Source organism: Rhinolophus ferrumequinum, chromosome 20, assembly GCF_004115265.2.
Source record: "Rhinolophus ferrumequinum isolate MPI-CBG mRhiFer1 chromosome 20, mRhiFer1_v1.p, whole genome shotgun sequence".
NCBI lineage: Eukaryota > Metazoa > Chordata > Mammalia > Chiroptera > Rhinolophidae > Rhinolophus > Rhinolophus ferrumequinum.
In genome coordinates, this window is record NC_046303.1 from 43,384,974 (window position 1) to 43,412,512 (window position 27,539).

The 27,539-nt window shown below is 33.6% G+C and overlaps 1 protein-coding gene across 1 annotated transcript in view; it reads left to right on the forward strand.

Moving 5' to 3' along the window:
- The window catches only part of SEMA3C (semaphorin 3C), a 184,608-nt gene that overhangs the window by 90,656 nt on the left and 66,413 nt on the right, over positions 1-27,539 (forward strand). Inside the window, exons 5-10 of the mRNA XM_033088922.1 lie at positions 5,082-5,201; positions 15,922-16,012; positions 20,028-20,147; positions 21,563-21,705; positions 23,315-23,429; positions 25,413-25,482. Of these exons, the coding sequence (XP_032944813.1) occupies positions 5,082-5,201; positions 15,922-16,012; positions 20,028-20,147; positions 21,563-21,705; positions 23,315-23,429; positions 25,413-25,482 (659 nt within the window). The remainder of the gene's footprint in view (positions 1-5,081; positions 5,202-15,921; positions 16,013-20,027; positions 20,148-21,562; positions 21,706-23,314; positions 23,430-25,412; positions 25,483-27,539) is intronic.

The window sequence follows — 27,539 nt, forward strand, 5'->3', positions numbered from 1 at the left end:
TTAATCATCTACTAAGCAAAACATAAACTAGTGATAATTAAAATCCATACTGCTGTAACAACCGAAAGAAAAAATAAAACCCAGAATCAAGCACCTTAGTCCTTGAAATTTTTTATTTATATCAAATTTTAAAGTTATAAAAAACAATTATTTGAAAATAATTCAACAATTTAAAATTTGACCCCAAGGAATCATATATCATAATACTATAATTACCTAATGCTTATAAAGAAAAACAATGATCTTGGTGGGAGTGGAGCTAATTTTCTGCCTCAGCTAAAGAGACTATAACGTATCTCCCATTTTCTTTTCTACCCCAATGTATTCACATTCTTACATGCGCCATTTATTTCTAAAGGTTAATATTTTACTCGTGTTCTAAATACATTGAGCTTAAACGACAGGACACACTGTTAAATATATCCAATGAGATAGGGTATAATGATTGTTCTAAGTAAATACTGTAAGATATCATTGAAAAATTAAGCAGGATTACATTTATTTAGGCATATAAGACATATATTCACTACATGCACACAATGTCAAACTTAATTTATTAATTGTAAAGTATCGGTTTCCCTTTTTCTTGTGACCAGAGGGTCCTAAATACTGGAAAATAGATTTTCTTTAGTCATACACTTACCAAAATACCTTGATTTGTTTCCCAAAACAAAGAAGTGTAGGTCAAGAAGAAAAAAATGATGTAATTTTTTCCCCATTACATAATATGGACCATGAAACCTCAATATTTAAAGCCCGAGTCACCTGTGCTCCAGGATATATTTTTGAAAACATCTATTTTTCAATTATGTAACTAATATATGTTCGATACAAAATCTTTGAAGGCCTAGAAAAGCATGTGGAAAGCAACATAAAACAATCTCTTATTAGCTCTTTGATGGTGGATACTTAACCTCTCTGTATCTTAGTCTTCCTATCTGTATAACGGCTTACTAATAGTACCCACCTTACTGGGTTGTTAAGAGGATTAATGAGTTAATATTTGCAGAGAGTCTAGAACAATACACAGCACACAGTAAATGGTGTGTTACTGTTAAGTAAATAAAATAAATTACATATCCAAACATAATAACTTAAAAATCAGGGGTATATCCTTTCAGCGTTTTATTATATGACATATACGAGGTGGGACAATTAAGTTCACGAACTCATCCTAGAAAAAGTGCTACCTACCTCATCGCTGAATATCACTATGGTCGCCTTCGAAGTCCTCCGCCTGGGAAGCTATGCACTGATGCCAGCACCTAGTCCTCCCTTCAAAGCAATTTTGGAACTTTTTCTGGAATGGCCATCAAAGCTGTTGTCCTATTGCCCTGATGTCCTGAATGTCATCAAAATGTCTTCCTTTCAATATTTTCTTGATCTTCAGGTAAAGAAAGAAGTCTTTGGGGGCCAGATTAGGTGAGTAGGTAGGGTGTTCCAATACAGTTATTTGTTTACTGGCTAAAAACTCCCTCCAAGACAGTGCTGTGTGAGCTGGTGCGTTGTCGTGATGCAAGAGCCATGCATTGCTGGTGAAAATTTCAGGTCATTTTTGTCTTTTTCATGCAGGCTTTTTAGCACTACGAAATAGTAAACTTGGTTAACTGCCCAGTTGGTACAAATTCATAATGAATATCAAAAAAGGTTAGCGACATCATTGCAAAAAATTCACGAACTTAGTTGTCAGACCTCATGTATATAAATAAAATGGTATTATGTTTTGCATAATATTAGCAGCCTGATTTTTCATTCAGCATTGTACCAGGAAATAGTTTTGAAACAGAGTTAAACATTAAAAAGAAAGCATACATGGTACTGAATGTCACTGAAATCTCGTTCCCCAAACCTTGAGGTGTCTACTATGGTAGGAGCCTGTACTCAGCTCTGTGCAGGACAAATGCCCTCTTCACCTCACAGGTTTGTACTGACAACTGGAATCAAGACTGTGCATGTAGGAAAGAATCTAAGGTCTAATCCTGTGTGTATTTATTATGTGCCAGATACTACTTCAAATGCTTTACTGTTATATCGCTCATAACAAATATTATCATCACCATTTACAGATAAAAAGATTGAAGCACAGACAGGCTAAATAAATGTCTTGAGTTCAAATAGCTAACAAAAGATAAAGCCAGGGTTTGAAGCCTGGTCAGCTGGCTCTGAGATTTGTATACTGAAATCCACTCACTATGCCCATCTGAAGACTGTGGCGTGATGACAGACCAACTCTAATTGCCTCTCTGGTTTCATCAGACAATAATCGTCTATCCTCTCCAAGCACTATTCCCAAGTAAATCATGCATTGTCATGCTTCCATTTTTCTGTTCATGCTCTGTTTTCTGTTGGAATGTTCTTTCCTTATGCTTTTGCCTTTCAAAATCTCTAGCTTATGCTGCAAATTCAACTCCAAAGACACCCGTTTCAAACCTTTACCCCCAGTTCAGCATTACTCATTCTCCCTTCTTTCCTTCTGTAGCACACTTTGAAAAGCAAAACCCTATTTTAGCCTCTACCACAACCTGAGATATTATGCCCTCCTTTCTCTGGAAGCAGGGATTGAATGTATTCATTCCAGTGTTGTTAGCAATGTTTTCAGTGCTTGCTTACACCGCATTCATAAATGTTTGCTGAATGGAATTGACAGAACTGCCGTGGTCTAAGTCAGAAATAATGTGGACAGAAACTAAGACAATAGAAATGGGAAGGACCTAGGCATCATTTTTAATTCTCAACTGATTCCTTTTTCCTTTTGTGTTGTCTCTTTTGGGCGGTTCGGAGGAGTAGACCGAGCATCATCAGATCGCATGAGAATCTGTCTCATGGTGAATAAACCTCTTCCTATAGAAAAGCTGGATAGTGGAGGGTAGCCCTGGTTCAAGACCAAGCTCAGTTACTTTCTAAACCTAGAGGATGTCATTTAACCTCTTTGAAACTCAGTTTTTTCATTGCTAAAATGGGACTAATACTTTGATTGGAACATTTCTTATGAGGATAAAAACAACATCAAAGAATTAAGAGCTCTGTAAATATTAATGACAGTTATAAAAACTCCCCCTCTAACAACTATTAATTCTTCACACAATGACAAATTGTAAAGTGGTCAAAAGTACAAGATGTGTTAGACACATCTGTGTTTGAAAATCTGCTTTATTCCTTTCTAGCCATTTGGCCTCAGGCAAGTTAAGTAAAAAAGCTATAAGCTTTATTTTTCTAAAAGGGGTTGATTTGTTGTTAAAAAAAAAAAATGAATGAATGTAAAGTGCCTAAGTAGTATATAATATGCTCAATAACTGTGAGATATAAAGGTAAACACTCAAACCTCCTGGGAAATAAAAGAGGTTAAATATATGTAATGACCATTCCAGTCTAGCACATAATAAATTCTCAACAAATATTTGCCATAATAAGCATATATAATAGATATAGATAGATATAAACATATACATGAAATAAGTATAATCTGTATTAAAAATTTCAAACAGATATTAGTGACTTCTTTTTTAAATTTTTACCAGTACTAGTAATTCATGACAGTAAATAGTCTACAAAACTCAAGACGTTACAGACATACCTATTACTAATAGAATTGGATTGAATTGATGTTTTATGGAAACATATTATATACAGAATCCCAGAATGACTAAACTTGACTGTGAAAAGAATAAACACAAGTCTCATTGCTCACAGATACCCTTAACATAGACATATTATATATACATTGTACTTCATCTATGCTTTTTCTCTGGAAAAACACATTATCATCTGCAGTTATGTAGTCAATTTCCAGGAACCTCTATAAACAGGTGTCAAGATACAGTGACACTATATATTTAACAAAAGTTCTTAATGTCTTAAAATAAAAATAAAGTGTATAGTCTGGTTTGTAAAGTTTAATTTCGTTGACAGCGGAGTTAATGATTGATTATTTGATAACAAAAACCAATAACAGAAACATATGTATAAAATTACTACATATGAAAATAAGCATATATTTACTGTCAAGTAATGAATATAAAAGGAGAAAAAAATATAAAACAATATTGACTTTAAATGTAACTTCTATTTTAGCAAAGCCTCTTAACTTTTCTAATAACATAAACAATAAATGTGCATTATTAACAATTAGTAAGTACATGGTACCAAGAAGAGGGAAAAAAATACACCTATGGTCTCTGACTACCCCTGAGAAAACCACTGTTACCTTTTGATATATTTTTTATTAAAACATTTGTCTTAGATTTATAACACTATTTTTAATAATGTTCTTTGAAAGAAAGATGACTTTGTGAAAGGAGTAACATTCAATCTCAGGCTTAATTAATTTGTAGTCAGCAATGGAGAGTGAGTCCAACAAATGTAGAACATGCCATGATTATTTCAGTCACAGAGATCTGCATTTGATGCTGACAATGTTTATGTACTCCTGCAAGGTCATAGTCAACTTATAATTACAATAATTTTGTATTCTGTTGAATGACTAAATACAAGTTCCAATGGTTGGACTGGGAGCAGGTGAGAAAGGAGATTTTGGAGAAGAAAGTATTTCAAGGCATCAAGGGTAGAGAGATAATGATTGCATCATTTTTTATAGAAAGCAACAATGCTGCCATTTTCTTTAAAGTTTGTTTTATTCACAAGTTGTAAAGTCCAATACTGTTTGTCATTTTGTACTAACGATAATATCAGCCTTGTATAAATACAATTTCATTCAAAACATGTTTACATATACAAAGTATGTATGTGTGTCTGTATAGTTTTTTGAAGGAAGTTTGAGGAGACAATTTGCTGTAGTTTACAATTTCTTAACTTTCTCAGGTAAAGATTAAGTTCAGAATATAAAAACTTACACAGTATATAAAAATGAAATATGAAAGAAATATATAATTTTACTCATTATCTAAGTTGGACTACTTTCCTCCTGAAATAAAGCAATGTTATAAACCATGCTGTTCTCTTATTATCTTCTAACAAAAATGTTAAAGCAAAAAGAAGAATGTATGGCAAAGTATTACAGTAACACTTACAAAGAACAATAAAAGTCATTGGGTTGCTAACCACTTACTTACCTATTTTTTCAGCATGGCTGTGGGAACTTCATCCGTGTAATTCAGGCTTTCAACCGCACTCATTTGTATGTTTGTGGGAGTGGTGCTTTCAGCCCAGTCTGTACTTATTTGAACAGAGGGAGGAGATCAGAAGTAAGTGTAACAATTTTTCATTCTTTTGGATAGTGTCAAAAATTTCTTAAAACTATTTTTGAGTAAAAATTTGGAAATATCATCAATAGTCATAAAAAAGTTTCAAGTCCTCTAAACACAAAATATAATTACATTTTGTTTCTGTCCTCAAAGTTGCTTAAAATATAGCCTTTTGCTTTCAAGGTGTGTGTGTGTGTGTGTGTGTGTGTGTGTGTGTGTGTGTATTTCTGAATGGAAAACCTAAACAGTAAAAGATAAAGGGAAAAAATGGTGTAATTTCATAATTACTTGGAATGTAAGGTATTGATAATATTTGCTCCAAATTATAGAAATATTATAGTATAAACTCACTTTCTCAAATTTATTTTATGTAATTTCTTATCTTTCAAATTTGGTAAACTTTTGTGAGATATACAGACATGTGTAAACCAGAATGCCACGTGTGTTTGCTGAAAAGAACTTTAAATAATAAGTAAATCATACTTTCATTTAGACCAACATCGGTCTACACTAGGGTATTCTAGTCTAATTCTTACATTGGTTAAAGTGATTTGGGGTTCTATGAACAAAAGCATCTGCTAAACTAAATATGTAGCTAAGGTATCATCAACTAGAGGGCTGGTTCAACTTCCCCTGTGATATTTCAGACTGTTTATCCCCATTCACAATTACTAAGGAAACTACTCATTAGACCAAAAGAGTTTTTCCTCATTCTTTTAGCCAAACAAATTGTTTTACTTAATATAAGTATTTTAAAAACCGAATTCTTCCAAATTACCTTGCTTTGATTTCATTGCACAACTTAAATCTAGACAGTCCAGTTCTTAAATAATATCTTAATTCAATTTTACAGATTAGAATTGTAAACAAATTAAATATTGCTATTGATACACCTGATTAAGTTTATTTCCCTTTAACAAGGTTTCATCTATGTCCATACTAATATAATTGAACAGTGATTTTTTTCTATCTTCCTTTATTGTTAAATTTTTTTTCAGACATGTAATTTAATCATGTATATCTTTCGGTGAATAAAAAATAATTTTAAAATAACTGAGTAAAGATAATTTGACCCTATATTGAGACATTTCCTTCCAAGTTGTTCATGATGTGAAATATTAAAATTTTGAAAGAAACGTAAAGCTGTGCTTCTTGGAGGAGTACAGTTGGCTGTATTGAGCTGGTCATTAGAACCACATGCCTGCGATCAATTGATTAAATAAACTACTGCTCCAGACGTCTGCAATCTGTCAGACACTCTACTGCAGACTGTGCAGTCACAGTACAGGCCAACAATAGCATAGCAGTTTTCAGAGCACAGATTTCAAGTGAAATCATTTTCCCATGTACAAATTGCCCACTGTGCAGTTCAAGGCATCATTGGAATGTTGGTCCAAAAACATAATCTCCTTTGGAGAACCAGCATGGAATAAATTCTAATCACTTTAATAAATATGAACTACTTTAGTCTCACTTCAAAAGATCATTTTCAAAGGGGAAGCATTTCCATTAGTTAATCAATTTAAATGACATGTGAACACTTTCAAAGCCATTTTAGTATGAAAAGGGTTATGCATTTTAAGCATTATATGCTTTGCATGATAGTCAAGTGAAAGGGTTTCGTCAAAACATTATATTTATATACATACCTGTGGTAAATATAGAATACAGTTTTCTCAACCATCTAATGTATTGATTTTCCTTAGTTTAGGATAAAAGGTCCCCAAGTGTAAAATGACCACATGATGCAGAAAGTTGTAGTTTGAAAGAATTCTCCTTCTTATTCATCGCTCACATTGTTATTTTGTAATGTCCAGAGATACTACTTACTGCTAATACTTACCCTTTGTTAGTACTAAGATATGTCATTTTCATGCATTTGAAACCAGTTGGAAAGTAAACCAGGTTAGGGCGGAATATCATTAATTATTTAGTTTTATTTCTGAGACACTATCCACCACCTTTTATCTGCCTGTCAAATAACAATTCATTGGTTCTCAGAGAATACTTTATGGGCCTACTTCACATCTGGAACAACACACACTTTCATTATACCCTGTGACTCTTCCCTTATTCTGTGAGACTGAATCAGAGCTTTCCTAGAGCATTTCAATGGTGCTCATCCAAAGAGCCGACAATCTTTGCTACACCATCGTTAACCATGATTCTTCTCTTCTGTCCACTGTGTTTATTCTTTGTCTTCTATTTCTGGAAAAAGGTAAAGCAGAAAACATTAATAAAAAAATATTATTGTTCAATTTTGATGCAAATTGTTCAATTTGTTCAATTTTGATGAAAATATTATTGTTCAATTTTGATGCAAATTGTTCAATTTGTTCAATTTTGATGAAAATATTATTGTTCAATTTTGATGCAAATTGTTCAATTTCTTGGAATAGTACCACACCTTATCGCTCGTTGATTTTATTAGATGCCTCCATAACATCAGTTCTAACAGTTGAAAACCATTTCAGCCCCTGACACCTGCCACTCATCAATCAGATAACGTGACCAAGAATATCACAGGTGACCAAGAATATCACAGATATCAAATTATTTCTTTGGCTTTTGAGGCAAATTAGTCAACCAAGCTTTTCTGTTTATGCATTTGTTTTTATAGTTTTCCTCTTGTCAAAAGAAAAGCTGTGCATTTTCCTTATCAGCAATGTTCTTTGATTAATAACTTTCATCACTCTGTTTTACATCTTCATTCCCTTACCTCTACATTTACTTTTAGTCTGTTGAAAAATAGGATTATGTTTCCTTTCCTTGAAATTGTTAACTTGGATCTGTGACTTTTTTAGACTCTTTTCTCTTTACTTCATCACAAAACCTCTCAGACAGGTAGGCTACACTTATATCTTTTATATTTCTATTTTTCATGTCTTTATTAAACATTTTTAATCTTTAATTCCCACCATTAATTAAAACTATTTCCTTTTGTGTGGAATTTACAATGTTTGTTAGTTTTTATAAATGTGCAGTTTGTTTATTCTTTTTTAAAGATTTATTTATTTTTGTACTTTATTTATTTATTTAGACATTCAGTAAATGTCTAAATTCAGTATTATTTTATATTAATTCCAAGTGTACAGCACAGTGGTTAGACATTTGTATAATTTAATACATAAATACATAATCCCACTGAATAGTCTAGTACCCACCTGGCACTATACATAGCTATTACCCTATTATTGACTATATCCTGTATGCTTTACTTTACATCCCCATGACTATTTTGTAACTACTAATGTAGTTAATCCCTTCACCTTTTTCAACCTGCCCCCCAACCCCCTTCCAACATATCACCCCAATAAATCTAGTACTCATCTGATACCATACATAATCATTAGAATATTATTGACTGTATTACTTATTCCTTATGCTATACCCAACATCCCCTATTTTGTTACGACCAATTTGTATTTCTTAATCCCTTCCCCTTTCTCACTCATCCCCAACCCCTCTCCCATCTGGCAACCCTCGAAGTATTATCTGTATGTGTGAGTTTGTTTCTGTTTTATTTATTTTGTTCTTTAGATTCCCCATGTAAGCGAAGTCACATTGCATCTGTCTTTCTCTGTCTGACACTTCACTCAACACAAAATGCCCTCCAGGTCCATCCATGCCGCCACACATAGCAAGAACCCATTCCCTTCCATGGCTGAGAAATATTCCATTGTATATATGTACCACCTCCTCTTTATCCATAGATGGGCACCCAGGCTGCCTCCAAATCTTGGCCATTGTAAACAATGCTACAATAAACATGGATGCACACATCCATTCAAAGTAGCATTTTGGGTTTCTTCGGATAAATACCCAGAGGTGGGATTATTGATTCCTTCTTTGTCTTTTGTTATACCCTTTATTTTAAAATCTATTTTGTCTGGCATAAATATTGCTACCTCAGCTCTTTTTTTCCATGTTATTTTGTGTTCCCATTTTCATGAACTAATCTTTTCCCCATCCCTTTACTTTCAGTCTGTGTGTGCCTTTTGATCTGAAGTGAGTCTCTTGTAGGCAGCATATGTAAAGGTCTTGTTTTCTTATCCATTCAGCCACTCTATCTTTTGATTGGAGCATTTAATCCATTTACACATAGAGTAGTTGTTGATAGATATGTAGTTATTACTATTTTATTATTCATATTTTTTTATCTTTGTTTTCGTCTCTTCTTAAAGAAGTCCCTCTAAGATTCCTTGTAATACTGGTTTGGTGGTGATGAACTCCATCGGCTTTTTCTTGTCTGGGAAGTTCCTTATCTGTCCTTTGATTCTAAATCATAGGTTTGCTGGGTAAAGGAATCTTGGTTGTAGGTCCTGACTTTTCTTTACTTTGAATATTTCCTGCCTACCCCTTCTGGCCTGCCAAGTTTCTGTTGAGAAATCAGCTGACAGTCTTATGGGAGGTTTTTGTAGGTAACTGATTGCTTTTAAGATTCTTTCATTGTCTTTGACCTTTGGCATTTTAATTATGATGTGTCTTGGTGTGGCTTCTTTGCTTACATCTTGTTTGGGACTCTCTGCGCTTCCTGGGCTTTTATCATGAGGTTGGACAATTAAGTTCGTGAACTCATCCTAGAAAAAGTGCTACATACCTCATTGCTGAATATTACTATGGTCACCTTCGAAGTACTCCCCTTGGGAAGCTGTGCACCGACGCCAGCACCTAGTCCACCCTTCAAAGCAATTTTGGAACTCTTTTGCTGGAATGGCCATTACAGCTGTCATTGTGTTACCCTTCATGTCTTGAATATCTTAAAAATGTCTTTCTTTCAATATTTCCTTGATCTTCAGGTAAAGAAAGAAGTCATTGGGGGCCAAATCAGATGAGTAGGGAGGGTGTTCCAACACAGTTATTTGTTCACTGGCTAAAATCTCCCTCACAGACAGTGTCATGTGAGCTGGTGCATTATTGTGATGCAAAAGCCATGAACTGTTGGAGAAAAGTTCAGGTCGTCTAACTTTTTCACACAGCTTTTTCAGCACTTCCAAATAATAAACTTGGTTAATTGTCCAGTTGGTACAAATTCATAATGAATAATCCCTCTGATATCAAAAAAGGTTAGCAAAATTGTTTCAACAAGTTTACGAACTTAATTGACCGGCCTCATATTACCTACGCCAGGTTAGGGAAGTTTTCCGTCTTTATTTCTTCAAATAGGTTTTAAAATCCTTGCTGTCTCTCTTCTCCTTCTGGTTTCACTATAATGTGAATATTGGTACTCTTGATATTATCTCTGAGGATTTTTTTTTTTTGATGGGGGTGTTCATTTTGCTGTTCTGATTGGGTGTTTTCTGCTCTTATCTTCTAAATTGCAGATTCTTTCCTCTGCTTTATCTAATCTGTTGATTCCCGCTAATGTATTCTTTATTTCAGTTATTGTATTCTTTATTTCTGTTTTGTTTTTTGGGGTTTTTTTTATGTTTTCTGTCTCCATTTTTATGTTTGCTATCTCTTTGTTGAAGTTCTCCCTGAGATCATTGAGTATCCCTATATCCAGTGTTTGGAACTCTGCATCTGGTAGATTGTCTTCATTTTGTTTATTTATTTTTCTGGAGTTTTGTTCTATACTTTCATTAGGGACATGTTTCTTTGTCTCCCCATTTTTGGCTGCCTCCCTGGGTTTGTTTCTATTCATTAGATAGGACTGCTATGTCTCTTGTTCTTAGTAGTGTGGCCTTATGCAGTATGTGTCCTGTCGGACCCAGTGGGGCAGTCTCCCTGGTCACAAGAGCCAGGTGATCCAGGTGTGTTTCTTATATGGGTTGTGTGTGCCTTTCTGTTGTAGTTTACAAGAATTGACTGCTGTTGCACATCAGTAGGAGGGATTAACCCTCAGGTTAATTGGTTATGAGGACTGGCCATGACTGAAGTGGAGGCTATGGTGCCGGGGCTGACCTTACAGAGCGGGGTTCATTTTAGCAGGGCTCTGGCGCCTGCCCTGTCGACCTTTGGGTGTGTCATCCTTGGAGGTGGCCAGGTGATGCTCCGGTTTGTCCAAAGCTGGCCATCAAGTGTGCCAACCCTGGATCCTCCTAGGAGGGAATCTGCTTCAGGCCAAGTTTAGCCACAGCCTGTGCTCTACCTCGGCCACCTGGTGTGAGCCACAAAGCACTACACTGATGACCTCCTCCAGCACTGGGCTTACAGGTACCTTGAGATGCCAATCTGTGAAGTGAGGCTAAGGCTGGGCTCAGAGGTACGTGATGCACCAAAATCAGACGCTGCTCGTTTGGGTTTTGTGAGTCTTTGAGAGATTTTAGGAATGTCTGCAAAATGAGTCCAAGGCAGGCTGTTTATACAGAAAAGCCACTGGAAGCAGCTTGGGTGGGCCTGAAAATTGGGTGGAGTGGAGTCTCCGGGAATCACTAGGGCAGGGAAATGAAAGTTGTTATTCAGTTTGATGGAGACTGAGATGTGGTGGCTGCCTGCATCTGCGCATGGGGAGGGGGGAGGCTCAATAAAGAACAATGGCTTCTGCCCAGGAGGAAGCTACACCTCCAGCCCTCCCCCGGTAATCAGACAATTCAGTTCCTCCATGTATGTCCCTGGCACCTTTTGAGCCGCTACCCCAACCCTGGAATTCAGAGTGAGTGAGTCTGTCAGCAAGTAAGTTTGTGTGAGGTCCATTCAAGAGGAAAGCCTGAGACTCCAACCCCCCCTCCGTCTCACTCAGTCATCATCTCCACTGGTTTTCACAGCCAGAAATTATGGGGCCTTCTCTCCCCAGCAGTGGTCCTTGACTGGAGAGCCTGGTACGAGGATGGGGCTCCTCACTTTTTCAGTGGTTACCTCTGTAGCTGAGACATCCCTCTCAGTCTTTAATTGTCACACATGGGTGTAGGAGCAGCCCTTTCTATTTCTCTGCCCCGCCTACCAGTCTCCAGGTAGCTTTTTTGTATGTCTGTAATTGTAGGGCTTCGGTTCGGCTAGACTTCCAAACTATTTCCAAATGAGCAAGATTCCTCAATGATCAAATTGACTCTCCTGATCAGCATCCTTTCTCCTAGATCAGTCTATAAGAGGTTTTTCATGTCCTCTATTCTCCAATGCCTTTATTGACATCTATAACTAAGGGACATTTTGCTATGCCTTCTATTCTAATTGTTCAACACCAACGCTCTTTGTGGTTGTATTATTTTCTGGTATTGATTCAATCTGTCAATAAATATTTAATGAGAATAATGGCAGAAACGAAATCATGTCAGAATATGTTAGCTACCTTTAAGATATCTGTCTTTCTCCTGTTTTAAAGGAGAAGCACTTGGAACAATCTTAAGTCGATAATGGCTTAAATAGAATTGTGCTGTCACTTGTGTGTTATGTTACAAATAGTTTAGGGTGGGAGTGGTTACGAGGGCTGTGATGAGATCATTTTGAAAGTTGATAGAGTAGGCTAACAAAGAGATTATTATACTGAGGTGGTGGCAATGAAGACAGAGAAATAGGCACAAAGTATAAAATAGTATAGGTGACGTTGGTAGATTTGGCTATGAAAAAAGTATAATATAGATGTTGATACTTTGGTTGTTTTGTTTGTTTGTTTGTATTTTTAACTTCTTTAATTATATTTGCCATGAATTGAGGTGTGACACAATGACGGGAACCATTTTGAGGTTAAGATGTTGAGCCTGGGTTTGGTTCTGTTGAATTTGAGATGCTGCTGAAAGATACAAGTAGAAATATCAATTAGGCAGTTGAATATTAAGTTGGCTGTATAAATGTTTGAGTCAATGTTTTATAAGAGCAACTGAAGCCCAATTAATGAGTGGGATTAATCATGCATGGAGAATATAACGTGAAAAGAGAAACCATGGAAACCTGAGGATCTCCTAACTTTAGTGGCCAGATGGAGGAAGACGGACCCTGAAACAATACTAAAAAGAAACAGCCAGAGAAGTAGTAGGAGAAACAAGAGTGTGTTGGTTCTGGGAATAAAAATAAGTCATTTTAAAAAGATAGAAGGGGCCACAATCTCTAGCACCACTGGGAATCCAAGTAAGATAAGGTCTGAAAAATAAGCACTGAATTGTGTAGCATGATTGTCACTAAGGATCTTATCAAAAAGGGTATCAATAGAACAGCTGAGGTTGAATGCCCAATTGAAGTGCATTGAGAAGAAAGTAAGAAGTCAGGAAATGATGATGAGTATATGTAATTATTTAAGATATGTGACTCTGAAGGAAAGTAATGTGTAGGAACTGAAGGGATTGTTCAAATGACGATGTAAAAGATCCAGTTAACAAAATCAAAGAAAGAGACATCATGGAATACATAATATGCCTAATAAGACTGGATAAGATGAAATCCAAAGCATTGGTAGAACAATTGGCCTAAAAAAGAAATAGTTCCTCTCATGTATTGGTGGATATATTAGTGTACATATATTTATGTGTACATATATTATGTGTTGAAGATGTCTCATTTAAAGGCTTCACTTCCTCAGCAACATAATTATCAATCATATGAGCTAAGAATAAGTTAGGAGATTTGACAAAAGTGGCAATGGTTTGAAATTATTAATGGAAGAACAAATTGACAAAGAGTCTTGAAAGATTATTGAGCAGTACATAGGGTACATTTGGGGTTTGTGATCACAAATCTATACTATGTTGAATTTACCTTGTTGGATCACTTTCTGCAAAATGCTTAAGAAATTTGGAGGCAAGTATGGAGAATGTAGATAAATGTGTCCTTCCAGGCTGTGGATGCAATGAAAACATCACAAAGTCAAGCAACTTCCTATTTTTGAAAAAAAAAAAAAAAATTGAAGTTAAAAAGTATGGAATCTAAATTAGTTAATAAAGGAAATCAAGAGAGAGAGCTGATGAACTAGCAAAAATAGAGTTCTTAGGAGATGAGATCAAAGAACTATTGCAAGGTGCTTGAATTAGTAATTAGTCAGGTGGATCACATCTCTGCTTGATGATGGCAAAATCTAGACTATAACTGTGTAAGTACAAAGATGTGCCATGAAAGAGTAGGTCAGTGGAGAGGAAGTGGTAGCTAAGCCATCTCATCAATTCCTGCAGTGCCAACTCACACTTTTCTAGTCAAACCTACATACATCTCTGACTAAAGAGTCATAAACAGAATTACTAATTTGATTGGTTTGCCTCAAGTTTATCATTATTTATTTAGTTTAGTCATTATATAAATGGTAACCTTTTACACACCAGATGTAGCTATGAGCCAGGAGGTTGAGTTTTAATTTTGCTTTTGTCACTGTTTAGCTACATGATCTAGCTACATAGTTTCCTCATCTGTAGACTTAATTCATCAAAGAGAATCTTGTTGTAGGACCTTTCTAGGCTGCAATACTGTGATTCTTTTTAAGCTCTACGCATCCCTATTGTTTCAGGGGTCATCAAACTCAATAGACAAAAAACAAACAAACAAACAAAAAAACTAGTTTTATTTTCTTTAAGGATGCAAAACTTCAGAATCATCTTTGTTTTCTTCATCTTCCTGAACTACATCCAATTTGTAATTGAATGCCAAGCTCTGCTGATTTTCACTTTACAAATTCTCTTGCATCTTTACTGCTCTTGCCATGACCTCTGAGATCCTGGTATGTCAGTTTATTATTACCTAATTCCTGGACTATTGCAATTGAAAACAAATCTATTTTCTTGAATCCAGTGTCTGTTTTTATAGCTGCCATTCTCAATCATAAAGCACAAGGTAAGGCCCACTTTTCTAAAAGCAGCATTTTGATCTTTTTCTTTCCATAGTAAAAAATATTGAGCTGACATTCCTTTCAGGATAATTTTGAAAAACTTTAGCTTAATAATTAAGGTCCAACCAACAATTTTTTTCATAGCATTTTAGCAGTAGCTTTTACTACTTTAACTAACATAAGAAAAAGATAAATATACAAACAAAATGTTCCCTCTCAGTGAGGCTACACTGATGATTATATTTCAAATTGAACCCATTGCCCATAACACTTAGGTTTCCCTAGTTGCATTCCCTCCTTAATATTTCTGCTAAGCACTGAGCATCCTCAAACATACTCTATATTTCATGTATTGATTCTCTTTATATTCTGTATTTACATATTTATATTTTCCATCATCATATTGTAAATTACTTGAGGGTAAAGATTTTTGTCTTACTTTGTTTACTGTGCCCCGAATGTTTTGTCAGTGCCTCGCACATAGTAGATACTCAATATATTTTTGTTAAATAAATAAATGAATGAGTAAATGAAGCATTTTTATCTAAATTATGAGTTACTGTGTTGAATCTAGTATAATGCTTTATATAACAAAATTAAGTGGAACAAAATTTTGTATTTAAAAAAGTCTTGATTGTTTTGGAAATACTGGAATCCTATACACATCGTGCCTCTGTGCCTCTGTGGACAATTTTCTGCATTTGGTCAATGTCCAACTTATCTAGTTCAGATTTACAATATCTTTGATTTCCAAGTGGTTTTTACTGATGTTGACTTGATGAAAACTTGTTGGATCAGCTTTATGGGAAATGTAATAGGATGAGAATTCGACCTGCTGAGGTTAGCTTGCAGTTTATAAATGGATTCTTTATGTGAGCCAAGAAAGTCTTAATATAATAAATTGGGAAGGCATTAAGCAATCAAGCCAAAAGCTTATTATTTATAATGGCACTTTGTTTTACTAAAGAGCAATTGGTCAACTAAATATAAAGTTATTCATTATTACTACATTTTTCAATTTTATCTATAATAAAGGATCAAGTTTTCATGATTGACTCCAAGTGTGAATCTGGAAAAGGACGCTGCTCTTTCAACCCCAATGTGAACACAGTATCTGTTATGATCAGTAAGTGGAAAATAAAAGAGGGAGGGATAAATATAAAATAAAAAGGAAATTAAGGAAAATAAGTTTGTGACATGGTATGTCCATTTTTGATAATTGCATGAATGATAGTACATGAATAAAATAATAGGAAGAAAGTTATGTGCTGAGAGATAGATTTTAGCATCTCATTTCCAAGAATATTTATGATGAAATGATAAGCATATATTTTTTTTCCATTTAACATGACTGCTGTAATTCCTAGAGCAAGTCAATAATTTAACAAAAAAGTCTGTATATGTATATATTAATATATATTATAATTTTCAATGTTTTCTGTAGTTATTTTTCTAAAATTAAATATACCACTTTTCCTCATGTTTCAGTAATCATTTGCAAATGATTAAAAATGGTGTTTCTTTCAAACGAAAGAATAACAAAGTTCATGTGTTAGCCAATACATTCTCTATGGATTGTCTAGAGGTTGCTATACTAAATAAGAGGTGATGGTAAAGTCACTTTTTCATTTTCTCATTTTCCATAAAATACATCAGTTAAGAAGCGGGCCCAGTAGCTTGCTGCTGCATATATTGACAAATCAATGTCTTTGAGTCTCGATCATCAAATGCCTTTCTATAACTCACTTGAAAGATACTCTCTTCTGGTCAATTAAGACTTCTAGAATATGTCTGCTTTAGCCTAAGTTGCCTGTCGGGACAAATCTTGGATTTCAGTGTTGACTATACAGTAGATGCTTTTCCTTTTTGCTTTTTCTGTGTGTTGCCAGTGGTAAAATTACATCATTTGACAATAGAACACGTGGAAAAATAATTATTGTGTTCAAAATGCTTCGCTTCATAAATAGGCAACCCATCTTTTCTGTCCCATATCTGGAAACTGAATTAAGCCAGGTACATTCAGCACTGACTAAAATGTGAGCTTGGAAGTTACCCAGTGAATTATTTCTATATGGTCATTCAAATTGGGCAGGGAGGAGATGAAAGCATATCATTAGGACAAAAAATTAGAAAGCTTTGAAACTACAAGGTATCCAAATACGCCTGATGCAGGATTTTCAGATAAGTTTCTAAATTTTATTTAATAGAAGCTTTGTCTTGGAAGTCTTTTCTTCATTAGGAAGGAAATTTTATTCACCTTTAGAAACTTTATGTTATATATGTGGTGTCAAAAAATGTATACACATTTTAATAAAGGAAAACTGTATTAAAATTGTAATGCTCAATATATACCGGTAACAAAAGATGAATACAAGTCACGTTTGACTTCTGCAATTACAAGAGGTGCTCAAAGTGGTTACCATCAGTGTCCAGATACTTCTGATTATGGTGAATTACTGCTTGAGCAATGTTGACCAGTGTCCACTTGTGTACATTTTGTTGGCACCCCCAGTACATAGAGTTTTCATTTATTTCAAATTAAAAGCTACGAAAATAAACTTAAAAGATCCGTTATTACTAATACTGGAGTTTTATCTCTTCAAATGTTGTTTAGAACAAAAAAGAATTAGAACAAGACATTATGAATCTCACTGTTAAATTGTGATAAACCATTTAATAATTTTGCCCTCAGAGAATTGGATTTTGTTGTTGTTGTTGTTGTTTACAACTTAAAGTTAATTATTGGCCTTCATTTTTCAAGGACCTGAGACTTCAATTCCTATGCTCATGTTCCTATACTACCTTTTAATATTTTAGTTAACATTACAATTGACACGGGCAATGAAAGTCATTTAATAATTTGCTTAACTTAAAAAATGAAACCAAAAGGAGCAAAAAGCTTTACAAGCTTATAGTTATCATTTTATTTGTTCTATTGATTATCCCTCTAAAATGATCTCCAATATCATCTCCAATATTGCATAGTAGATTTGTATAGTCATTCCACTTTGCCGATAGTGCTTTATCATTTCTGTTCAATTGCAATGCACTAAATAACAGATATTTCTATCCAGTAAAGTGCCATTGAAAATTAGAGCTCCAAATTTCACAGTGCAGTGTAGTATCTAAACCAATGTGCAAGTTTAGTGTTCTTTCGCTATTTTTAGTCATTGTTGTAGCACAATAAGGAACTCAGATTGTATTCCTTAAAGAACCTATCAACAACCTCATGAGGTTTTTCTGATCAATGCAAGTAAAATTGGAAAACAAAATCGTTTTAGATTAAAATTAAAAGGCATAAGTTTATCTTTGAATAAATCCTACAAAGAAATTCTGAAAAGAACACCCTACTCTCAAACAAAATTCTTTCCAAAGTGACATTAAATAAATATTTCTTATACAAAATAAAGCAGAAACTGTATTATTCTGAACTGGCCGTTAACATTACTGAGAATTTAAGACAGGAAATGAAGTCAGTCACACATGCAGGATTTTGTCATGTTTCTGACATAACTAATACGGTGGTATGCAGTAGGATTGGAATCAGCCTCTTCTCCATATTCCATGCTCTGAGTGTCCTTTTTTCTTTCCTTTCTGGAAACAGATATGATAATTTAAAGCTGGGCTAATGAATCTCTCAAATAACAGGAATTTGTAACCCAGTGTTTTGGGGGTAATTGTGTGTAACAAAATTATACTTGTGTAAAATAGTTCGTTACAAATTGATCTTAATTTAACCACCACTGTATCTACAGAATATTTGTGTAGATGCTTCATAAGTGTTTACAGAATTTTAAAGAAGCTAAACTTCTCAGAATCCTTTCATGCACATTTTTATCTTCCTATAATCTGTTCCCATGGGCTTTAGACCTCTACTAGGAAGCAGAACTGGGCGACACGATGCCTGCTGTACCCACTTATTAACTGGTAGGGGTTCAGTTCATGACCTGGTGAGCACATATTAAAGACATTCCATTGTCCATTCTGTCCTGGGCCAATTGGGTCTTGCTTATTACTAAACAGTGAGCTTAAAGTGCTCAAAATATTCCAGCCCTGCCAAAATGACCACAGTCTAAAGGTAGCAAGGGAGTAATTCTAGAACATCAGTCAAAGAACACAGCTGCATGGTGGTTCAGTGGGCCAGACCTGATAATTTTTATTCTTTTGTAAATAGATAAATTTAACTACTGTTTTATACTCTAGGGTCATATATATCAATTCACTGCTTACTCTCCTTACAGGGAAAAAATTAATATGGATCTTAACAAACAAGCTAAATGTTCAATGTTACATATATGTACAGTTTAAAATATCTGATGATGCCATTGATGATCATTTAATTTAATTTAATTTTAAAATATCTTTTCTTGTCTCTGCATTCCATTTTTGTATGGATTAATATGTTAAGCCATATGTGGCTTATTAATATTATATTATTAACATAATGTTAACAAGTTATGTATTGCAATTGAAAAAGTAGCACTTTGTTTACCTTATAGAAATCTTCTAGCATGAAAAATCAAAACATATACTTCTAATGATGAAATTATTTTATCATTAATAGTATTTTGACAATTTTGATGTTGCCTCCATTTCATGAAATAATAAAACTTTTATTTTCAATTTATTCAATAAAAATCGTAGAATTTTTAATATGTGGTGAGCAATTTTGAGTCATAATTGAATTTTCATATTTTACTGATGAGAAGCCTGAGATTCAGAATACTACATGACTTAGCCTGGATTCCCAATTTGTTAATTACTGCCAAAAGTAGAAACCGTTTTCTGACTCTTAGAATATTTTTTATTTATTAAAAGAAAGTAATAAGCCATTTTGTTATCTTTTAGACACATTATTTCTGCCATTTCTGATACACACTATATAAACATAGGTATTTAGTATAATTAGGTACAGAGACATTTTTATTTCTATGTAGAATAAAGTTGTTTTACTGATCATACAGGCAATAATGAGGTCAGATTAAACTTTATCCAAGTTTTTATTTGGTGGCTAATGTAAACCAATTAACAATTATAAACATTCTATAATATGTGGGATGATCTAATAAGCAGGTTGTCCTTGGTTTTTAAAATAGCCTTATAAAACATTTACAGTTGTGTTGACATTTTCTTTTTCATAGATGAGGAGCTTTTTTCTGGAATGTATATCGATTTCATGGGGACAGATGCTGCTATTTTTCGAAGTTTAACTAAAAGGAATGCGGTCAGAACTGATCAACACAATTCCAAATGGCTAAGTGGTAAGAAAACATTTTGTGCGTTATTTATTTATTTTTAGAATCGTGATTCAAGCTAATTTGTTTAGTTCCATAATGAAAATTAGGTTAAAATAGTTTTACAAAATTGCAATACCAGGCCATGAGCTGAGTCACAACAATTCTGTACTTTATGATTTTAAATATTTAAGATAAACAACTGAAATAGTCCAGTTCATATTCTTTTATTAACCATCATGCAGTTATCATAGTGTATATGAATAAGTAAAAATGACAGTAATATTCTTCATACATGCCCATATACAAGAAACTTCTTCAGTGGTTTAGTTGTAACATATTGCAATCGAATATGCTATTTTTTCATTTAACTTACTTGTAGATTTTAATAATGCCAAATCTAAATTTTTTTCTAATCTTATGACAGATATAATGAATTTTTATGGTATATTCAGACACTTCTGTTTGTTTTCTGCTTTGAATCTAAAATTATAAAACTGGTGTATGTTATTTTTTTCATAATTTGACTAATAATGGAAATTATAGGTATGATCATTTTATGATTATCGGTATTCAGCTGCTTCCCGTTCTTGGGATCACATGGAATTCACATCAAGAAAGGTGCTTATTTGACTTTAACGCACAAGTCCATTCGGTTTCTGTGTTTAGAGGAGGAAGAAACCACTAAGGTCTTTATCATTTCACCCTGTGGAAAATTTCTAGCTCACCCTAAATCTGGCAATTTCCTTAACATTGCACAGTTAAGCATGAATCACCACAGTTAGGCATCTTATTTGACTGCTAGACCACAAGAAAGCATTGATTGTCCATTTACTTCTTCAAATTATTTTCCCAGTACATCTGGAAATAGAATATCCAAAAAGTTGTTTTGTGCTTGGAATAAGGAATCCCTCTGTCTTCAAATGACTTCAATTTTTTTTTTTTTTTTGCTTGAAACATTATCCCTTCATTTCATATGCTGTATTTTAAGAAAAGTATGTTTTTTAGATCTTGGACTTCCAACTCCTCATTCTGCTTCAATGAATTTGCGTTTATATGCATTAGGTTGAAAATTGTACTTTTCCTTCTATAAAAGGGCCATCAGAGTCCTTGGGAAGTAACTGGTAGAAAGGTTTTTCAATTTTTTAAAACTCATCAGTGCACAAAGATTTCTTTGCATTTACTGAACTTCCAGAATGTTTTACAGACAGAGAAAAATAGTTAGAGCTTCATATTATAGATATATTCTGTGGCACTTGACATTTCAAAAGTGGTATGTAGACTGAATACAATTACTGCTTTGAGATGATTCGCCTATGAACATCAAATTATTTTTCTATACCAAGGTTGGAGAATGCTGTGGTCTACTTGACTGAACAGTAGATGGATTTTCATCATGCATGTGTGTGTATATATGTTTAGCCCTTGTATTTTTTTTTCAGAACCTATTTTTGTGGACGCACATGTCATCCCAGATGGAACTGACCCAAATGATGCTAAGATTTACTTCTTCTTCAAAGAGAAGCTAACTGACAATAGCAGAACCACGAAACAAATTCATTCCATGATTGCTAGAATATGTCCTGTATGTATTAATATTGTTTTTTTTTTAATTCAGTTTAAACAAAAACCTAAGAAAAATTTCTCCCATTTCTTCCACCCTTAACCCTGTCTCTTGCAACCATCAATCTGTTCTCTGTATCTATGAGCTGTCTTTGTGATTTTTGGTTTTGATCCCACATATAAGAGAGATCATATAGTATCGGTCTTTCTCTGTATGACTTATTTCATTTAGCATAACGTCCTTGAGGTCCATCCACTTTGTCACAAACAACAAGATTTCATTCTATTTTATGGCTGAATGGTATTCCATTGTGTGTATATTTCTTTATCCATTCACTTGTTCATGAATAATTAGGTTGTTTCACTATCTTAGCTATTGTAAATAAATCAGCAGTGAACATCGGGTACATATATCATTTCGAATTAGTGTTTTCATTTTCTTTCGATAAATATCTATAAGTGGAATTGTTGGATCATGTGGTAATTCTATTTTTATTTTTTTAAGGAACCTTCATACTATTTTCCATAGTGGTTGCACCAATTTACATTACCACTAACGGTGAACAAGGGTTCTCTTTACATCATCGCCAACACTTATTATTTCTTGTCTTTTTGATAATGACTGTTCTAACATGTATGAGGTGGAATCTTTTTGTGGTTTTGATTTGCATTTCCCTAATGATCAGTGATGTTCTGCATCTTTTCATGTACCTGTTGGCCATCTGTATGTCTTTTTGGGAAAATGAGATCATCTGCCTATTTTTAATTGATTTTTTTTTCCTTTGGCTATTGAGTTGTATGAGTTCTTTATATATTTTTGGATAGTATTCCCTCATCAGATATGTGATTTAGAATTACTTTTTTTTTCCATTTGGTAGGTTGCCTTTTCATTTTATTGTTGATTTTCTTTGCTGTGCAGAAGGTTTTGAGTTTGATGCAGTTCCACTTGTTTATTTTTGTTTTTGTTGCTTTGCTTTTGGTGTCAGATTTAAAATATTATCTCCAAGACCTATGTCAAGGAGTTTACTAGTAGTTCATCAATAGAGACTATTTGTGAATGATTCCAATGCCATTTTCCCTGCACTGGATAGAGAAATATTTATATTAAAATATCTGATTATGAATACTGAGGAGTAAATGATAACAGAGAAATGAAGGAGAAAAAAATAGAACTATTAGGGACCATTTGGTGTTAAGTATAAACCAATTCTCTTGACCACATTAGAATCCACAAACTTCACTGTATACAATACTTATGTTCATATTGAAGACAATGAGTTATCAGGAAAAGGCAAAATAATTATCGATTTCCCATAATGTTTTATGATTATTTATATCACATATGTTAACATTATAAAGCTTTAGGACATATATTCATTAAATTAATTTTTTGAAACATTTTCAGTTGATACCATCCTGTAGAAGATATAGCCATAGGTATAACCTATGTCCATTTTATAATATACTATAGATCTTAAATATTCCTCTCTCACTATTGATATCCAATGGGATTAACATACCCATCCTTCAGATGATAACAAATCCCCGCGTAACAAGAATCCAAGCTGAGTTTTTAGTAGACTTCAGTACTTACTTAAGCGCTCTGAAATGTGTTTACAAAATGGTTTCAGAATGACACTGGTGGACTGCGTAGCCTTGTCAACAAGTGGACCACCTTCTTGAAAGCGCGGCTGGTGTGCTCGGTCACTGATGAAGATGGCCCAGAAACATACTTTGATGAATTAGGTACATGGATGTGAATTTGAAAAATGTTTTTGAAAGAGAGTTTGTAAAGTTTAAAAAATTTAATAATCTCTCAGAAGAGGATGTATTTTACATGGATGTTTTCAGCATAAACAATGTGCCAATTTGAATTAATGACCTAGATACTGTTAATAAATTTCCTTAAGTATTTTTTAAATGTTTTGACATTGAATGCACTGCTGAAATATTTAGTTCATTGAAGTCACCATGATATATAAATGAAAGTGTGTATTTGTACGTGTGTGTGAAAGAGAATAGTACTTGTATACTTTGTATATAAGTAATGATGTTCGTGCTTTCCTAAAATGAGTGTGTATTTCATATATATATTTAAATTTTAATATTCTGTTTGTAAATCCATTTGAGAACACAGCTATATATTTTTTTACTATTGTAGTTAATGGGCAGAATAGCGGTTAGATGAAAAAGTGTTAGAGTAGAAATTAAATTTGTGCTCCAATCTTAATTCTTCCCGGTGACTCCGAAACTAGATATTTTCAACACGTGTGACATGAGGAAAGTTATACTTTCCAGATCAAATAAAGACTAACAATATGGTTCCTTTCTACCAAGGAACAGCTTTCTTTTAATCAGAATAACTTGGTACTAAGTGCCATTTAGAAATGACTTTTATTTTGCTTTAATTCATTAAGATGTAAAATGCTGGTTATTCTCAGATTTTGAGGCAGGTGAGGGGGTAAGCAATAAAAATGTATTATATGTGGGAAAATTTACTAATTCTAACAGTTAAAAAACTGAAATAGATAGTTGGTCTCCTCAAAAGCCATTATATTGATCATAGAAACAAAAATTTCAATGTCAGATTTTCTACACAAAGGTTCTAAGTATGATTTTGTGTTATAACTTAATCACTCATTATTTCCCCCCATATTCTTTGCAAGTATGTTTGTTTCAGTGTCTTATGGTATTTCAGTCTTTCTTGTTTTTCAGGGAGAGCTAGACGTGTCAGCCATTGTTCACATACGAAAAAGCTAGTGGTTATTAATTTATTACTTAAAAGGTCCTAAATTCATTGTGAATTTCAAATAAATACCTCTCTTTTTGTATTCCTCAGCAAGAATCTTATTTGCAAAAATGTAACTAAAAACAGACATTTCTTATAATTATGACAATTGATTATTAATTGGGGTTTTCTATCAGAAATTTACTGCCAGATTTTGTTATGTATTACTGTACCTTATAGCTATACCATTGTCTTTGCTTCAATATCCTTTAAACTTGCATTTAGAGGAATTGTCAATTAAATAAAAATATCACTAGAAACTTTGACCTTAAGCCAAAAGAAGTCCTATTATGTGTAAAGAATAAGTCACCGTGAAAAAGTTTTCTTCCATGTTTCAACTTCTAACCCTAGGTCAAACAGAAATTGAGATTTGTAACATGTTTTAAACTATATGTTTCAACTTCTAACCCTAGGTCAAACAGAAATTGAGATTTGTAACATGTTTTAAACTATAGTTTAATTTTAGGTCAATTTCTGTTTGACCTAGGGTTAGAAGTTGAAACATGACATCGAAATATATATATTTAATCATTAAAGGATATTTAGAAAATGCAGAAAAAGAGAAGAAACAGGAAAATTTCTATAGCTCTGCTAACCAGAGACACTCACTGGTAATCTTCTTGTATTCTGGAGTGTAGTTTAAAGTTTACATGGTTTTAGTCCGTATTATACACCATTGTGCCTTTTCCACTTAATTTTATTTCATTAGCATGGTTTCCATAAGGCTACAGTCTTCATAAATCCCTTTGGTGTTTGTGTAACATTTTATTTAATTTACTTTATCATGTGCCTATCATTTAGTTGTTTTCAAATTATAATAATGCTGCAGGAATACCTTTCTGAATAATACTTTTCATACTTGAAGTTATTTTCTTAGGGTAAATTTTAAAAAATACCGTTAATATTTGGGACTTTTAAAAGAATGATATTTCCTTTTTTAGAGGATGTGTTTCTGCTTGAAACTGATAACCCGAGGACAACACTAGTGTATGGCATTTTTACAACGTCAAGGTAATTATTAAACAATTACATTTTATGAGTTAAATAATAACCTTTATAGAGCAGCAGTAATTATTACAAAAGCATTCTTTTCAATTTTTATTTTACATAGCATTTAGGTTGTAACTTTACCATTTTATTACCTTTGCTTGATTACCAAAATATATTTAAGCTAAACTAACACTTTCAACTTAGTTCTGTATAGAGTATTTATAATGATTATATGATATTTTTCTCAAAAGAAGAAAAATATTAATTATAATATAGGAATAAAGTATATATGAGTGTAAAATATTTTGTTTTGGAAATAATTTGAAAACTCCTGATTCAAATAAAAATTTTGGCATTTCTATTAAAATAACTGTTACTTCTGGAGCAGTGACTATTTAGAAACTAACAAAACACTGAAGTCGTTTTCATTTTCCATATGATAGTATTTCATATATTTGAAGATAGGTTTAATGTTTTCTAGTATCTCTGGAATTCCCAATTCCAATTCTCATATATTTCAAGAAAATTCACCATATTCTCACCCTTTCTGCCCATATATTTTCTTTTACACTAAGAATGTTACTCAGAAATCAGTGCAGTATTCCAGCTGTAACCTGACCATGCAGAATGTAATGGGTCCCTTCCATTAGACATCAAATACAAAGTGAAAATTTAAAGATATTAGCATTCTTTTCTAGTGGAGGAAACATGGTATGATTGTAAATTGTAATGAGCCATTCAATGGAAAAGAAAAATCCCAGGGATATTGATTATAAATGATTTTTACAGTTGCACTGTAAGATATCTAAAAACATGTCCTTCAGGATAAGTTTAAGTCCTGTTCTTACAAAGAAGGCAGTCTTGATTTAACTCAAAAAGAATTTAGCAAAGAAAAAAGAATCAAATTATTAAGAAGAATATATGTGTTTCAAAAGAATGTTTCCTAGTTTCTGTTTTTTCCAACTTCAGTAGTTTAATGTTGAAAATTTTTAAATGGTCATTTCTGACTATTAGTGCTAATGATTAATAATATAGCTTATTTTTTTTTCCCAATGGTCATCTAAGTTTTCTATTGACCATCTAAGTTTTTAATTATGCATCTAATTTTAGAGAAATTTGTGAGTCAAATAAATGTTGGTTTCTGTAAATCTGCCTTAGTGACAATGGAAATATTTTTTAGTAAGGATCAAAACTAATTTTATAAGATTTTACTGACTAAAAGTAATTTAAGGGATCTGTTTTGGAGCCTATTATTTTTTTCTGTGAATAACAGGGAAAGTACGAGGTGTGATCAAACAATACGGTGAATGTTTAAATAAAAATAAAAAAAAATGTTATAGTAAAAGACACATTGCCATTAATCCCCCTCAAAATCCTCCCCCTCGCTTTGAACACACGTATCCCGTCATTGTGGCCACTTTCTGAAGCAGTTCTGGAAGTCCTCTTTCACGAGTGTCTTTAGTTGTGCTGTCATGGCTGCCTTGATGTCCTGAAATGATTCAGAACATTTACCTTTCATGGTCATTTTGACTTTGGGGAAAAGCCAGAAGTCACATGGTGACTGATCCAGTGAATAAGGTGGATGAGGACACACTGTAATATTTTTATTTGACAGAAATTGCCGTATACCAGAAGCAGTGTGTGACACGAAGCCTTTCCCGTTGTGATAAAAAAAATACAGAGAATGCTGCTGCCAAGTGCCATTCAACAGAAAGGCAGGGATCTTCAATATAGGAAGCAGAGCATCAAACCTTAGTAACAGTGTGTGACAAGTTTCAGCTTGTTCGGTGCAGTCAGTGGGGTGTGAGCTACGGTGGAGAAAGGGTGTGATTTAAATCATGGATCATGAGCAATGTATTAACGTGAAATGGGCAAACGGTTTCATCCTCCATCATGACAATGCTCCATGTCACACATCACTTCTGGTATACAGCAATTTCTGTCAAATAAAAACATTATACGGTGTGTCCTCATCCACCTTATTCACAGGATCTTGCCGCGTGCAACTCCTGGCTCTCCCCCAAAGTCAAAATGACCATGAAAGGTAAACATTTTGAATCAATTCAGGACATGGAGTC